The sequence below is a fragment of the Coenobita brevimanus genome, chromosome 109 (assembly GCF_032717465.1).
Source record: "Coenobita brevimanus isolate Jiangsu-jjx chromosome 109, ASM3271746v2, whole genome shotgun sequence".
Classification (NCBI taxonomy): domain Eukaryota; kingdom Metazoa; phylum Arthropoda; class Malacostraca; order Decapoda; family Coenobitidae; genus Coenobita; species Coenobita brevimanus.
The window spans coordinates 34,479,445-34,497,278 of record NC_137062.1 but is presented as its reverse complement, the minus strand read 5'-3'; the positions used below and the strand labels follow the sequence as shown (position 1 = coordinate 34,497,278).

Genomic DNA, 17,834 nt, shown 5'->3' with positions numbered 1-17,834 from the left:
TTTGTGGCATTATTTTTATTTTATTGTGTCAGTACTTTACCACTTTCCGAACAGTCATCACCCATACACAAAGAATCTAATATAGCCTTCATATTACACTGTTCTTATGTTCATTTGTCAGAAACAGTTCCAGTGTCACTTTCATACACTATCTGATATATATATATATATATATATATATATATGTATTTTTTTTACGAGAACACCATTCACTTCCTTCTCGAAAGAGCTAAGGCTTTGCTCCAGTTTAGACTTTTGTTGGAATGTGTCCTTAAAAATATTCATGTAATTTATTGTCACTTCTTGTCCTTTATTTGGTAACCTGCTGCTCATATTGTTCGTCGATGAGATGGATAGGTGGAGTGGAAAGGTATATGAGGGAGGGAGGTGTGAGTTGGAGAGAGAGCAGTCTGGTGGCCACCCCTTCTGGGATTAACTGTCTTCTTATAGATAGATAGATAGACAGGTAAATAGATTGATGGATAGATAGATTATATGTGTATAATAGTGTATTCTGCTGCCTGTAAACAATTTTCCCCAATAAGAGGCTGTGAGGCACCTAACTCCTTGAGTATGTTGTTAACTGTTTTGGTGTATTCTTGCTACCACCAGGCAATTTTACTTAGCTTCAGAGAAATTTTGAACTATCCGTCTGTCAGTCTATAGCCAGATGCCTTAATCCCGTAAGGGGCGGCTGTTCGTCTTTGAGTTAGTTGTTTTACGAGGAGGGGTGCTAACCCTTCGCCAGCCCACTTGTTGACATTTAGGGAACACATATGGGTTGGCTACATGGTTACCACCCAGCACTGTACTGTAAATGGTTTTATGGCTTGCAGGACACCATTAGGCTTGTCACTCAGTGTAAAGCCACCAGAAAAGGAAAGAAGGGTAATGAAAAGTGGCAGGAAAGATGGGAGTTACAGGTGTTAAATATACCTTCACTGACCTTTTTTTTGCTGGAGAGGGACACTTTCATGCTGTAACACTGATATAACTGAGTGGCACCACTACCTCATTATATAAATGTCCCTCAGTTCCCTTCCTATCCCCCAAAAGGAGGATAGTGGACTGCAGGAGGAGGATAATCTCAGCCTGCAGTCCATTGGGTTCATATTTCAGACAAATTTATGGGGCTACAACTACTACTACTACTATTATCACTGCTGACCACCTCACTATAGTAAATCTCCCCTGAGGTTGCAAGAATGAAATAAACCATACATCATCATATTTGAAAGGGGTTATACACTACTGTACTATACAATTATTAGATCACTGAGTATGGTGTCAGAGAACTCTGAGATGTTGTACTAGTATAACCAAAGCTAAGGGAGTTCAGTTTTCAGTACTTAGAGGAATATGCTCCTGTACTGGTGGTGCTGTGGTCAGTAAAGGTGTGTAGCATTGGTTTAGTTCTGAAATATTGTAGTTAGGTGATGACTTTGTAATTTGATCTTTGAATATTGTTAATGGAAAAGCCAGTGGAGAAGCCAAGAGGTCACAATGTTAGAGGCATAAGAGTTAGAGGAATAAGTTCTTGTATTAATTTTGGCTGAGGCCTGTGAAGAGGTGTCATATTAGTTGTATTTTCTGCCATACAGTAGTTAGGTGATGACTGTAGTTTGATCTCTGAATAATGTGAATGGCAAAGCCAATGGAAAACTTAAGGGGTCACAATGTCTTTAGTTGGAGGAATAAGTTCTTGTATTAAATGTGACTGAGGCCAGTGAAGAGGTGTCATCTTAGTTGTATTCCCAGACAGGTAGCTAACATCTCTAGTACTGTGGATGGACTTTTGAATGAGGGTAATGGAGAGGCAGAGGGAGTTACTGGTATATTGTGGTAAATTCTAAGGAGTCACAGTCTGTCAGTAGCTGGATGAAGGATTAGTGTTAGTTTATTTCTGGATAGTTAGATGACTTTAGTACTGCAATTAGATCTTTGAATGAGGGTAATGGAGAGGCAGAGGGAGTTACTGGAATGGTTTGGTGAATTGTAAAATGCCACAGTCTGTCAGTAATTGGATGAATAGGCTCTTGTATTGGTTGTGGCTGTGGTCTGCGATGAAGGATTGGTATTAGTTGTATTTATGGATAGTTAGATGACTTTAGTACTGCAGTTAGATCTTTGAATAAGGGTAATGGGGAGGCAAATGGAGGTACTGGAATAGTTTGGTAAATTTTAAGGTGTTACAGTCTGTCAGTAGTTGGTTGATGGATTGGTGTTAGTTTATTTCTGGATAGTTAGATGACTAGTACTGCAATTAGATCTTTGAATGAGGGTAATGGAGAGGCAAAGGGAGTTCTGGAATGTGTGGTAAATTCTAAGGTGTCACAATCTGTCAGTAGTTGGATGAAGAAGCTCTTGTATTGGCTGTGGCTGTGGTTTGTGGTGAGGATTGGTGTTAGCTGTATTTCTGGATAGGTAGATGACTTTAGTATTGCAATTAGATCTTTGAATAAGAGTAATGGGGAGGCAAAGGGAGATACTGGAATAGTGTGGTAAATTCTAAGGTGTCACAGTCTGTCAGTAATTGGATGAATAGGCTCTTGTATTGGTTGTGGCTGTGGTCTGGGATGAGGTGCGGTGCTGGTTGACTTCCCGTGTTGTCAGGAAGGCCACTCTGCTCTCTGAGGTGTTGCTGCTGGGGAGGGTGATGGCGCTCTCGGGGAAGCTGATTCGCACCTGGGCCCTCTTCAGAAAGTCCACGCCCAGCACCACGTCGGCAGGTAGATCACGAGCTGAGGAAAGAATTATAGTTGGTTTGAGGAAAGAATTGTAGTTGGTTTGAGGAATGAATTGTAGTTGGTTTGAGGAAAGAATTATAGTTGGTTTGAGGAAAGAATTGTGGTTGGTTTGAGGAAATAATTATAGTTGGTTTGAGGAAAGAATTATAGTTGGTTTGAGGAAAGAATTATAGTTGGTCTGAGGAAAGAATTAGAGGTGGTTTGAGGAAAGAATTAGAGGTGGTTTGAGGAAAGAATTAGAGGTGGTTTGAGTAAAGAATTAGAGGTGGTTTGAGGAAAGAATTATAGTTGTACTGTAGTTGGTTTGAGGAAAGAATTATAGCTGGTTTGAGGAAAGAATTATAGTTGGATTGAGGAAAGAATTATAGTTGGTTTGAGGAAAGAATTATAGTTGGTTTGAGGAAAGAATTAGTTATACAGTAGTTGGTCTGAGTAAAGAATTATAGTTGGTTTGAGGAAAGTATTAGTTATAGTTGGTCTGAGGAAAGAATTATAGTTGGTTTGAGGAAAGAATTATTTACAGTTGGTTTCCTCCTCTCTTCCTATTTCTCCTATCTTTCCTGTCACTACTTAATGCTTTTCTTTCCGTTACAGGTGGCTTTACATTGAGTGACAAGCCTAATGGTTTCCTGTAAGCCAAGAAACCATTTACAACGCTGGGTGGTAACCATATAACCAAACCATACGTGCTTCCTACGTGTCAAGTAGGTTGGTGGAGGGTTAGTGCCCCTCCATGTAAAACAAATAACTCGGAGTCAAATGGCCACCCCGTACGGGATTATGGCGTCTGGCAATAGATAGATAGATAGATAGATGGTTTGCTTTCATCTGTACTTGGTCACTCCCTCACATTTAAAAGTAGGTCATGGTCATGTGAAATTGGACGAGCCTTTGTTAAGAGGATGTTATTTTAGTTTCAATTCTGTTAGAGGACTGTAATGCAATATCATAATCATACAGGCAAGTTAATATTTGATGCATATGTCTTTCCTGGTTCATTCACACTCTTGTTTCACACTGCTTTTTCTGCCCTTGTGACTTTGATCTAACACCTTCCATCATTGTTCAGGAAATGATAACACTGTCTCCTTCCTTCTATCACCCTAGAACTGTCACTCTGTCTCCTGGTTCAGTCACACTCTTGTTTACACCTCTTTTTCTGCCCTTGTGACTTTGATATAACACCTTCCATCATTGTTCAGGAAATGATAACTTAACCCTGTCTCCTTCCTTCTCTCACCCTAGAACTGTCACTCTGCCTCGCTTTCATCCAGGCACTGCCTCCCATGTAAAAGGCATTTGTTGCATCCAGTATCTTCCAATTAACTCCACATGTAATGGAGTGTGTGAAAATCCATGTACAGGAGCCTGGTAGTGAAGAGGAGAACTTTTCTTGACTGAGTGGTTTATATCATACATACTCAATCACCAAGCAGAACTGGACATGGCTGATATGTTAAAGCTATTTTATTTTTGTCTGACAGAAATGAGTCACCCCTACCATTAAACACTAAGTTATGGTTGTGTGAAGTTTAATGAGACTTAGGCACAGAGTAGGAATGAGTCTCCTTGGTTACGAGTCAAATTGATCCTCCAGTCTGACAACACCTTACAATGAACTATGCTGAAAGGGGCTATGAATCTCTGTCAGGTGAAAAAAATAATCCAACCCAACTAATGTACTGTACTATCTTCTATTGCCAGACGCCTTAATCCCGTAAGGGGTGGCCGCAAACAAATCGCCTCCATGTCGCCTGTCCCCCGCCATTTCACTGCCCTGCTCCCAGCTCACACCCCCCTCTCTCATATACCTCTCCACTCCATCCCTCCATCTCATTCTTGACCTTCCCTTCCCTCTCCCCCTTTCCACCTCACTCACATACAAACTTCTCGTCAGTCTCTCACTCTCTGTCCTTTCTGTACTGTATATCAGAAATGGGTTTGAATGCATAACTCACCAACATGGAGCTGTGTGACATGTTTGGAGCCATTTATAGAGAGCTCCACATATCGTATCTTGCCTTCAACCAGCCAAGGGATGTTGTTACCTGTGTGAGAATAATTTAAACCATTGAGATGTGTTAGCTGTGGGTAGCATAAAGCTGTGTTTATTATTTTCATTGCCTCTACTGATTTTTAGGTGGGAAAAGGTGATGATGATGATGATGATTTTACCTCCAAGCATTGTTAACTTGAGTTGGAATACAGTATAAGGTTACATGTAAAATTATCATTACCTCTCCTGATTTTTAGGTGGGAAAAGGTGGTGATGATGATGATGATGATGATGATGATGATGATGATAATGATGATGATGATGATGATTTAACCTTTAAGCAATGTTAAATGAGTGCAATATAAGGTACATTTAAACTTTCATTACCTCTTCTGATTTTTATGTGAAACAAAGGGTGATGATGAAGATGATGATGATGATGATGATGATGAAGATGATTACTGTAGTTTCCATGTTGTGTTAGAGAGCTTGTATTTCTGTTTGTGTTGTACAGTGTAGTGCATATACTGGCAGTGATATTGTAATTGTTGATTTCTCTCTCTCTCTCTCTCTCTCTCTCTCTCTCTCTCAACACCGGATATTGTGGTGATAATTTTCTCACTTTGTACATCATTGTTTCATGTATTTGGATTCTGCTTCATTATATATTTAGATGGAAGGAGGTTTATGATGATGATGATGATGATGATGATGATGATAGGCCAAATGATCTATGTATTTATTCTTTTATAATGGCTATAGTAGGCTAAAACTCACCCTTTTTTCATATCAGGTAGAGGTACTGAGGATTAGATTTTGAGTTTTGTAGGTAGAGGAATAATTAGGGATGTAGGTGATCCATTGTGGCAGGTGGAAGTGTTGGGTGGGATAGAATTTGAGTTATTTATTGTTATGCTCATACTTGTGTCTCTCTGTTATCCAATATTTATAGAAAGGGATAAGATTTCTCTCCTCCTTTTATCATTTTATTTTTTCTGTGTTTTTCCAGGATAGAGCTGCAGTTATTTATTCTTATGCTCTTACTTGTGTCTCTCTCGTACCCAATATTTATAGAAAGGGATGTGATTTCTCTCCTTTTATTATTTAATTTTTTCTGTGTGTTTCCAGCTTCTCTCCTCCTTTTTTTTATTGTATTTTCTCTGTGTTTTCCAACTTACCCAGGATAGAGGTTGAGTTCTTTATTTTTATGCTCTTTCTTGTGTGTCTTTTTTACCCAATATTTCCAGTGAGGGATGTGATTTCCTCCTTTCTTTTTTTATTATTACTTTTTCTATATTTTTCCAGCTTTTTGATTGGCTTCTGAATTGTGCCTATCCCAGGTGAAAAATACAGAGGGTAGGAATGGGTAGTTGGGGAAACAGAGAAAGGCATGCATGAGGAAAGGTTTATATTGTCTTTTCATTTTTATATGGATGAGAGACTGGTATGGCATAAGTATAACAAGTGGAGAATGACAATAGCGGAAAGAAATGATGAGAGGAATATGTGTGAGGAATGATTATAAATACTGTAGTGTTGTGCCTATCTATTGCCAGATGTCTCAATCCCGTTAGGAGTGGCCACAAACAAATCGCCTTCATGTTGCCCTGTCCAATGCCATATCACTGCCCTACTCCCAGATTTCACCCTCCTCTCTCATATACCTCTCCGCTCCATACCTCCATCTCATCCTCGGCTTCCCCCTCCTTCCCCCCTTCACCTCACTCGCATACATTCTCCTAGTTAGTCTCTCACTCACCATCCTCTCTACATGTCCAAACCACCTCATTGTATTTCTCCTAACGCTTTCTGTCACATCCGCATCCACACCACAATGCTCCTTCACTTCCTCATTTGTCAGTCTGTCTCTCCACGTAACTCCACATGCTCCTGTCAAATAACTGTAGTATTACATGTGAAAAATAGTATGGTTTTAAGAATTATTTTGACCATAGAGTAGAAGATAATGAACTCAGATTGTACTGATATGTGGAAAGAATTAATATAACTCAGGTGATATGGACATGTGGAAAGAATTAACATAAGGTTGGTGAACTTGAAAGTAGAAGGTATGGCAGAGTGAGAAGATGGTGTTTTGTGGTCAGTAGGCATGTGAGAAAAGGGGATATGGAAGTTTAGACAGCAAGGGAAGGAACAGTTAATATACACTTGGTAGTCTAGTTGTAGGGTAGGCAAGTTGTGGGGTGAAGGCTGTGTGTTATATGTAGCAGTTTAAATGCTATAAAGGTGAATTAAGTTTTTTTTCCTCTATCAAAATAATTGCTGCCTGTCAAGTACCATGGTTTACACAACTCCTTCTCCAGTGACATGCTGTTAATTCATGCTTTCTTCACATGTTGTTATTTAATTTAGGAAAGGGTTTCTAAACTGCTAGAGGTAAATATAGCCTTCATTGGCCCCTCTATTAGTAGAAGTCTGTTCCAAATTTAATCAGATCATGTAGAGATAGAGATAAAAGGGCAAATAGCATGAGACGCTTAACCACAGTGCTCATTCGGTTGAATTGGTTTAATTATCTGAACTGTGGTAGCCTTGTGCCTGTCCCCTACACTCCAGCATGGGAAATTGTTAGTGTAAAAATTGTGCAGAAAAGGAATGTTAACTGTAGATACTTATATAAACTAAAGTTACTTGTTGCATGATGGTTTGACTGAGGTATTGTATGTGGTAGTGATGAAGCTTAGATACTTTACCTGTTGCAAGAGGTGATGATGGAAGTGATGAAGCTTAGATACTCTGTTGCAAGAGGTGATGATGGAAGTGATGAAGCTTAGATACTCTGTTGCAAGAGGTGATGATGGAAGTGATGAAGCTTAGATACTCTGTTGCAAGAGGTGATGATAGAAGTGATGAAGCTTAGACACTTTACCTGCTGCAAGAAGTGATGATGGAAGTGATGTTCAAGCTTACATAACTTTATTTATGGGATCTACTTTATTTATGGAATTATTGAGGTGGTTTGGACATGTGGAGAGAATGGAGAATGACAGACTGGCTAAGGGGGTGTATGTAGGTGAAGTGGAGGGAAGGGGAGACCGAGGATTAGGTCAAGGGATGGAGTTGAGAGGTATATGAGGGAGAGGGGGGGTGAGTTGAGGGGAGGGCAGTCAAATGGTGGGTGGCAGAGGGACTTGGAGGCATTTTTTCTGCGGCCACCCTTTGCAGGATTAGGGCATCGGGCTATAGATAGGTAGATCGACTAATGGCAGGAAGGAAGGGCGGAAGTGAATCTGGTAAGACATTGTTCGGAACATAATGGTAAATGAGAGAAAGTCCAAAGATAGTTGCTTTATTAATCGGATTACCTGATGCGAGTGATGATGGAAGTGATGAAGCATAGTTACTTTATTTATGGAATTACTAATGGCAGGAAGGAAGGGTGGAAGTGATTTATTAGATGTCCTAAATGGTACAGGGAAAGGAAGTCCAGAGGTAGATGGTTTATGAATCGAATTACCTGTGGCAGGGGTGATGATGGAAGTGATGAAGCTTAGTTACTTTACTTTTGGGATTACTAATGACAGGAAGGAAGGGCGGAAGTTAATCTGATAAGACGTCGTTCAGAACATAATGGTAAAGAAATAAAGTTCAAAGGTAGAGACTTTATTAATCGGATTACCCCGTAGCAAGGGATGAGAGTGGAAGTGATGAAGCTTAGTTACTTTACTTACAGGATTACTAATGGCAGAAAGTAAGGGTGGAAGTGAATCTGGTGAGACGTTGTTCGGAACATAATGGTAAAGAAATAAAGTTCAAAGGTAGATACAGGTCTCCCTCGTTTTACGATATTTCGCATTTACGATCCTTATTCTTTAGTACCAAGTGTTCATTTTACAATTGAGCTCCCTCGCATTTATGATTGGACATGTGGAAATCCCGTGCTCACAGGCTGATCAGCTGAGAGTTGCATGGCATACCCGCCCAAACCTCCACCTCCACCACTTATCATTCTCCTGATTCATGCACTCCTGCCACCCAAACCTCCACCACCCCTGCTTCCTCCCTCTCCACCTCTTGTGTTGACGAGTGATGGGCTTTGGCCCAGGATGTCTCCTAGCATCGGAGGAGACATTAAGGCATTACGTCCTCCAGCCTCGGGGGGGACCGACTAAGGGTGGACGGAGCTACAGTACAGTAGGAGGGTACATAACAGTACATTACAGTAAAGTACAGCTGTATTTCATGTTGTTTTTGCTATTTCATGTCTTTATGTTTGCAAATGTACATACATATGTGATTCAGATGCTCTACAATACATAAAACATCATCATTATTATTGCATATTAGATCACTTGTATGGGTCTTGGGTTCCATATGCATGAGTCCAGGAACGCATCCCTATTTTTCCCATTAAACCTTAATTTCGCTTTACGATATTTCAGTTTACGATTGCCTTTCTAGGAACGCATACCAATCATAAAACGAGGGAGACCTGTACTTTATTAATCGGATTACGTGCCGCGAGGGGTGAGGGTGGAAGTGATGAAGCATAGATACTTTACTTATAGGATTACTAATGGCAGGAAGGAAGGGCGGAAGTGAATCTGGTGAGACGTCGTTCGGAACATAATGGTAAAGAAATAAAGTTCAAAGGTAGATACTTTATTAATCGGATTACCTGTCGCAAGGGGTGATGATGGAAGTGATGAAGCTTAGATACTTTACTTTACCTGTTGCGAGAGGTGAGGGTGGAAGGGAGGTATCAGGTAAAACATCTTGCCGTGCCCCCAGCTGCTGTACGAGGGAGGTGGACATCAGGGACACGTGGCTGGCTGTGTGGACGAGGGCTACCACCTCTCTTCCTCCAACCTGTGGCAGCAAAATATTTACCACACTACTCCATATTAACCACAGTTCTACCACATTAACCACAGTTCTACCACAGTAACCACACTTCTGCCACATTAACCACACTAGGGCTACCACCTCCCTTCCTGCAACCTGTAGCAACAAAAGATTTATCACACTACTCCACATTAACCACATTTCTGTCACATTAACCACAGTTTTACCACATTAACCACAGTTCTGCCACATTAACCACAGTTCTACCACATTAACCACAGTTCTGCCACATTAACCACAGTTCTGCCACATTAACCACAGTTCTACCACATTAACCACAGTTTTACCACATTAACCACAGTTCTACCACATTAACCACAGTTCTGCCACATTAACCACAGTTCTACCACATTAACCACAGTTCTACCACATTAACCACACTAGGGCGACCACCTCCCTTCCTCCAGCCTGTAGCAACAAAGTATTTACCGGTTCTACACAAACTCATAAGGGGATCATTAGTTGTATCTCCGTGAAACTTGAAAGTGAACCCATATATTTTTAAAAACACAAAATCAGGTGTGGAATAGTCACCCAAAGGAAGTGATTCAAATTTGGGACTCACACAACGCCTCCAACATCGTGATATGTGTGACGTTAGTATACAGTGACTGGCAAATGAGGAAGTGAAGGAGCCTTGTGGGAATGGAGAGCGAGAGACTCACGAGGAGAGTGTATGTGGTGTGGATGTGATAGAAAGCGTTAGGAGAAATACATTTGAGGTGGTTTGGCCATGTGGAGAGGATGGAGAGTGAGAGATTAACGAGGAGAGTGTATATGGTGTGGATGTGGATGTGATAGAAAGCGTTAGGAGAAATACATTGAGGTGGTTTGGCCATGTGGAGAGGATGGAGAGCGAGAGACTGACGAGGAGAGTGTATGTGGTGTGGATATGGATGTGACAGAAAGCTTTAGGAGAAATACACTGAGGTGGTTTGGTCATGTGGAGAGGATGGAGAGCGAGAGACTGACGAGGAGAGTGTATGTGGTGTGGATATGATAGAAAGCGTTAGGAGAAATACATTTGAGGTGGTTTGGCCATGTGGAGAAGATGGAGAGCGAGACTAATGAAGAGAGTGTATGTAAGTGAGGTGGAGGTGGGGGAGAGGGAGGGGGAGGCCAAGGATGAGATAGAGGGATAGAGTGGAGAGGTATATGAGAGAGGGAGTGTGTGAGCTGGGAGCAGGGCAGTGAAATGGCGGGGGACAGGGCGACATGGAGGCGAATTCTTTGTGGCCACCCCTTACGTGATTAAGGCGTCTGGCAATAGATAGATAGATTTTTACAGGATTTATGTCTAGCATGTTATAAGAACGTGTGTGGATTCTAGGAAGTTAAGTAGTGAAGATCGAAGGAAATATGCAACACTGGTAAAGTTCGCATTGTGCACGTACTGAGTATTGATATGGGTGGAATTGTGAGAAGAGGTGGGTGAGGTGCATGCAGAGAGAGAGAGAGAGAGAGAGAGAGAGAGAGAGAGAGAGAGATGGATAAACAGATAGATACCGGGTAGTCCTTTCCATATCACTTCTTCGTTACTAGCATCATATTTGGAGAGAGAGAGAGAGAGAGAGAGAGAGAGAGAGAGAGAGAGAGATGGATAAATAGATAGATAGTCCTTTCCATATCACTTCTTCGTTACTAGCATCATATTTGGAGAGAGAGAGAGAGAGAGAGAGAGAGAGAGAGAGAGAGAGAGAGAGAGAGAGAGAGACATAGTCCTTTCCACATCATGTCTTCGTTACTAACATCATATTTGGTGTGTGTGTGTGTGTGTGTGTGTGTGTGTGTGTGAGAGAGAGAGAGAGAGAGAGAGAGAGAGAGAGAGATGCATAAATAGATAGACAGTCCTTTTCCTCCTCATTTCTTCGTGACTAGCATCATATTTAGTGAGAGAGAGAGAGAGAGATAGAGGGGGAGAGATTCCTTTCCACATCACTTCTTCGTGACTTACATCATATTTTAATGTTAAGATATAGCATTTTAGGTAGCTCAATGACAGAAAAAGAAAATACTACGGCTCTACATCCTTTCCATAGCACTTCTTCGTGACTAGCATCGTATTCTAGTGTTAAAAATACAATACTACGGCTCTACATCCTTTCCATAGCACTTCTTCGTGACTAGCATCATATTCTAGTGTTAAAAAGACAATACTACGGCTGTACATCCTTTCCCTAGCACTTCTTCGTGACTAGCATCATATTTGGTGTCAAGGTGTATTTCACGTAGCTCAGTGGCAGAAAAAGATGCTACTACGGCTCTACATCCTTTCCATAGCACTTCTTCGTGACTAGCATCACATTTTAGTGTTAAGATATAGCATTTTATTTAGGTCAGTGGCAGAAAAAGATGTTATTACGGCTCTACATCCTTTCCATAGCACTTCTTCGTGACTAGCATCATATTTTAGTGTTAAGATTGTTTCACGTAGCTCAGTGGCAGAAAAAGACAATACAACGACTCTGCATCCTTTCCATAGCACTTCTTCGTGACTAGCATCATATTTTAGTGTTAAGATATACCATTTTATGTAGGTCAGTGGCAGAAAAAGACAATACAACGGCTCTGCATCCTTTCCCTAGCACTTCTTCGTGACTAGCATCATATTTTAGTGTTACTGTTACAGCTCAGCATTCAAGATGGAGAGACGGCAATTTTAGGCCAAGTTAAAATGAAAAGAGTATAGTAGACAGGAGAATAAAGTGAACATAGCTTGAACGATGAGGTGAACAGACTGAACAGAGTGATAGTAGACTGAGGTGAACACGCTGCTGAACAGAATAGGTTAATATGAACACCTGAACAAGACTGAACTGGGTATAGACTGACTGGGGGGAGGACAGAGAGCAAGATAGGGGAGTAAGGCGAATTTCGACGAAGAGATAGAGCGAGAAGATGCGGAAGGACAAGGAAGCCTGTATTTCTTGTATGGGTGTGATGGGAGGAAGACAAGACACTTAAGTTTGTGTTCTCGTATAAGGAAGCTCCCTAACACCTCTTCTTCAGCGATTTATTTTTGGATATGGGTGGTTAGTGTCCATTTGCAGGTTATTTATGGAGGATGTGGCGATATTGGAAGGCTTTATGCAATACGGAAGAGGGCAGTAAGGCGTCACAAGCAAAATAAATCGCTTAGGAAAAGGTGTTAGGGAGCTTCATTCACGGACGAGGGTACGGGACTGAGGTTAATAAACAGGAGGAATGAAACACACACACACACACACACACACACACACACACACAAAGCATCAGTGTATTTATAGTGAGTGTATTGTCAACTAACATTAAATGGGTGGCTTGGTGAGAGGGAAATCGAATATGAGAGGATAGGGAAGAAGATAGAAGAGTGAGGAGGGCGTGCAAATACACAAGGTAGGGTGTAGGGATAGAAACAGTGTATTTATAGGGTGTAGGAGTGGACACAGTGTATTTACAAGGAGTGTATTGTCTGTCTATCTATTGCCAGACGCCTCAATCCCGTTCGGGGTGGCCACAAACAAATCGCCTCCACGTCGCCCTGTCTCCTGCCATTTCACCCCCTCCCAACTCACCCCCCTCTCTCATATACCTCTCCACCCCATCCCTCCATCTCATCCTCGGCCTCCCTCTCCCTCTTCCCCCATCCACCTCACTCACACACACTCTCTTCGTCAGTCTTTCACCCTCCATCCTTTTCACATGGCCAAACCACCTCAGTGTGTTCCTCCTAACGCTTCCTATCACATCCACATCCACACCACCACGCTCCTTCATATCCTCATTCGTCAGCCTGTCTCTCCAAGTGACTCCACAGGCACCTCTTAAATAACTCATTTCCACTGCTCTCACTCTTGACTTGTGTCCTTCCAACAACGTCCAAGCGTCACTTCCATACGTTAGAGTTGGTATCACAATACTGTCATGTAGTAACTTTTTCACTTCCATGCTCACTTCCCTGTTTCTTATCACTGCTTTCAATGTCCGCTAACATTAAATTGGCAGCCTGGAGAGACGGAGATCGAATATGAGAGGATAGGGAGCAAGATAGAAGAGTGAGAAGGGCATGCAAGTTCACAAAGCAGGGTGTAGGGGTGGAGACAGTGTATTTATAGGGTGTAGGGGTGGAAACAGTGTATTTATAGGGTGTAGGAGTGGACACAGTGTATTTATAGGGTGTAGGGGTGGAAACAGTGTATTTATAGGGTGTGGGAGTGGACACAGTGTATTTACAAGGAGTCTACTGTCAACTAACATTAAATGGGTGTCCTGGTGTCCTTACTTCGACGGGAATGAGGGGCGGGAGGGACATCCGGCTGTAGGGCACCTCCTCCAGGAAGAGCGGCACTGGCACCCGAGCCTCACGTCGACGCTCCTTCGCGACTTCGGCCAGGAATCCTTTCGGCTCGTACGTCTGGAAGAGGATGGGGGTGGGATTTCACTCTCTCTCTCTCTCTCTCTCTCTCCCTCTCTCAGTCAGAGTCTCTTTCTCTCTGTCTATCTGTCTGTTTCTACCATCGTCGTTCGTTGGCTACTTTAGTTATAAATCCTTTCGGCTTGTAGGTCTGGAAGAGGATAGGGGTAGTATTTCCCTCTCTCTCTCTCTCTCTCTCTCTCTCTCTCTCTCTCTCTCTCTCTCTCTCTCTCTCTCTTTCTAAACTAAAGATTGTACACCACTAGGTAAGGCAGGGAGAGACAGGGTAAGGCAGGGAGGGATAGGATAAGGCAGAGAGAGACAGGATGAGGCATGGAGAGAGGGGGGGAAAGGCAGGGAGAGACGGGGAGAGGCAGGGTATGGCAAGGAGAGATGGGTAAGGCAGGGAGCGGCAGTGTAAGGCAGGGAGAGGTAGTGTAAGGCAGGGAGAGGTAGTGTAAGGTAGAGAGAGAGAGTGAGCTGGGATGGTTGGAATAAGAGAGGAGTGGGTGGGAGGGGTTGGAAGGAGAGAGAGAGAGAGAGAGGTAATAGGGGATAGGATAGGGCGCCATAAAGTCCAAAAACGAACAATGATTTCATAAAAATTTCTTACGCTCTCGATTATGTTTATATCCTCTCATCTTAAATATTTAAAAACTACCAACCACTTCAAAAACCAAATTAAAACGAATATTAAATGGAATAAATGCTCGAAAACTCAGTGATTCACGATAATAATTAAATGTAACTGAATTTTCTTTAGCGGTTGGCGTATGTTCAACTTCGAATGCGCGACTAGACTACACAGGTGGTTTGTTTACGTTTGCCCCCACTACCTGTGTTTACTACGCCGCTACACTAGGTTACCCCCACACCCTACACCCTGTTTCTCTCTCTCTCTCTCTCTCTCTCTCTCTCTCTTTGCTACTTCACTTCTTCGTTTTTAACCCCCCCCCTCCTCTCTCTCTCTCTCGTTGCTACTTCACTTCTTCGTTATTAACCCCCCCCCTCTCCTCTCTCTCTCTCTCTCTCTCTCTTGTTGCTACTCCACTTCTTCGCTTCTTACCTCTCTCTCTCTCTCTCTCTCTCTCTCTCTCTCTCTTGTTGCTACTCCACTTCTTCGCTACTTACCTCTGTCTGTCTGTCTGTCTCTCTCTCTCTCTCTCTTTCTCTCTCTCTTGTTGCTACTCCACTTCTTCGCTACTTACCTCTCTCTCTCTCTCTCTCTCTCGGCCTACTTAACCCTCTCCCGGCCACACCACTCTCCAAACACTCCCTTGTTGCTACTTCATTTCCTCGTTACTGTCCCCTCCCCCTCCTCCTCCTCCTCCTTCTCCACAGACTCGCCGTTAACTCAACATACCCATACATAATATCATATCTTATTATTAGATTATTCATTGTACTTTACTACTTTCTCTTTCAGGTTATTCATACTGGTAGCTGATAGATAAAGTATAATAGAATGTAACTTTCCCTTTTCAGTCTTTCCTAGTAAATTTCCATGTCAGTTTTTCCATGCTACATTGTGGTCCTTCTCACTTTTTCCTGGAGGGTTTGGTGGTGGGGGGAGCCTTCTTGCTTTACTATCCTTATCCTTCAACATGTAGAGTTAGATCTTGTAGTCATAGTTTTCTCTAACAAGCAGCCTCGAAAGGACCTCAAGGGCTGTTGCTGTTTGCTTTCCTTTGTATTCCTTTATATTCCTCCTCCTCCTCCCACTTCCCCCCTTCCTTCTCCCCTGTGCACTCCTTCTCTCTCCCCTTCTCCCCCTTCCTTCTCTCCTTTTCTCCCCTTCTTTCCTTTTCATTTTCTCCCCTCCTCTGTAGTTCCATCTCTCGTCTCGTCTCGCTCGCCGATTTATTTTTCTCTGCCTCCTCTCTCTCTCTCTCTCTCTCTCTCTCTCTCTCTCTCTCTCCACGTTACCTAACACCTGTATATTCTTCCTACAGTAGGTGGCTTAGGTAAGTGAAAATATATGGGCGAGAACCGTAGACTTTTTGGACCGAATTCGGTGTCAAGTTGAAAATCCCGTAACGCGCCTTCCCCAGCGATTTATTTTGAACATTTATGCATATCAAGGGCAAGGCTGTATGCGGGTTTAGAAATTACTTAACGCCTTTTCCCTAGCGATTTAGTTTGCACATAAAAGTCACTGATTGAGGGGGGGAGGTTGTGGGGGCCAATGAGTTCCTATAAGATTTTTTTCGTTGGGTATGGACGCTCCCTATCACCTGTTCCTTAGCGATTTATTTTTTTGGATATGGCTGGTTAATATCCTCATGTACGTTATTTATTTAAGAGTATTCTGAAGGATTTGTATGACGCAGAATTGGACAGTATGGTGTAATAAGCAAAATAAACCGCTTAGGAAAAGGTGTTAGGGAACTTAACCGATGAGAATAAAGGACTGTAATTTACGCCCCCCCTTCTTCACAATCCCGGATCTGGCCCTCCTTTATCCATCATCATTATTATTATTATTATTATTATTATTATTATTATTATTTATAATAAAATGACAAAAAAACGTGCAGTAGAATGTAATGGTTTAATACTAAATAAATCGCTTAGGAAAATGTGTTGAGAAAGAGAGAGAAAGAGAGAGAGAGTGAAGGAAAAGGAAGAAAGCAAGATACGAACAGAGAGAGAGAGAGAGAGAGAGAGAGAGAGAGAGAGAGAGAGAAGGAAAAGGAAGAAAGCAAGATACGAACAGAGAGAGAGAGAGAGAGAGAGAGAGAGAGAGAGAGAGAGAGAGAGAGAGAGAGTGAAGGAAAAGGAAGAAGGCAAGATACGAACAGAGAGAGAGAGAGAGAGTGAAGGAAAAGGAAGAAGGCAAGATACGAACAGAGAGAGAGAGAGAGTGAAGGAAAAGGAAGAAGGCAAGATACGAACAGAGAGAGAGAGAGTGAAGGAAAAGGAAGAAGGCAAGATACGAACAGAGAGAGAGAGAGAGAGAGAGAGTGAAGGAAAAGGAAGAAGGCAAGATACGAACAGAGAGAGAGAGAGAGTGAAGGAAAAGGAAGAAGGCAAGATACGAACAGAGAGAGAGAGAGTGAAGGAAAAGGAAGAAGGCAAGATACGAACAGAGAGAGAGAGAGAGAGAGAGTGAAGGAAAAGGAAGAAGGCAAGATACGAACAAAGAGAGAGAGAGAGAAGGAGGTAGAAGGGAAGATATGAAGATATGAACAGAGAGAGAGAGAGAGAGAGAAGGAAGTAGAAGGGAAGATACGAACAGAGAGAGAGAGAGAGAGAGAGAGAGAGAAGGAAGTAGAAGGGAAGATACGAACAGAGAGAGAGAGAGAGAGAGAGAGAGAGAGAGAGAAGGGAAGATATGAAGAGAGAGAGAGAGAGAAGGGAAGATATGAACGGAGACAGAGAGAGAAGTAGAAGGGAATATATGAACAGAGAGAGAGAGAGAGAGAGCTATACCACCTGTCACACGAAACAGTATAAATATTTAGGACAGGTGTGTGTGTGTGTGTGTGTGTGTGTGTGTGTGTGTAGACGGTAGTGTTGTCTGCGCTCTCTACCCTTGTCTGTCTGGGTCTCTCTCTCTCTCTCTCTCTCTCTCTCTCTCTCATCTGTTAATTAACCCATACACGGTGCATCCGGGTCCCCCCCCCATCGTCCCTATCTTTATTACGTATCCCTAAACAATCTATCTATCTATCTGTCTATCTATCTATTTACCCCTTTAATATCTATCTGTCTCTCTGCCCATCTCTCTATCTGTCCATCTGTCTGTCTGTCTGTCTACCTACCTGTCTATCTGTGTCTGTCTACCCACCTGTCTATGTCCATCTATCTATCTATCTGTCTATCTCCATCT

At 42.3% G+C, this 17,834-nt stretch overlaps 1 protein-coding gene across 1 annotated transcript in view; it reads right to left on the bottom strand.

Moving 5' to 3' along the window:
• Positions 1-2,515: 2,515 nt before the first annotated feature.
• The window catches only part of LOC145417199 (uncharacterized), a 40,347-nt gene continuing 25,028 nt past the window's right edge, over positions 2,516-17,834 (bottom strand). Inside the window, exons 2-5 of the mRNA XM_080285970.1 lie at positions 13,844-14,002; positions 9,435-9,573; positions 4,706-4,795; positions 2,516-2,741 (exon numbers count right to left, since the gene is read on the bottom strand). Of these exons, the coding sequence (XP_080142096.1) occupies positions 2,527-2,741; positions 4,706-4,795; positions 9,435-9,573; positions 13,844-14,002 (603 nt within the window). The 3' untranslated portion in view covers positions 2,516-2,526. The remainder of the gene's footprint in view (positions 2,742-4,705; positions 4,796-9,434; positions 9,574-13,843; positions 14,003-17,834) is intronic.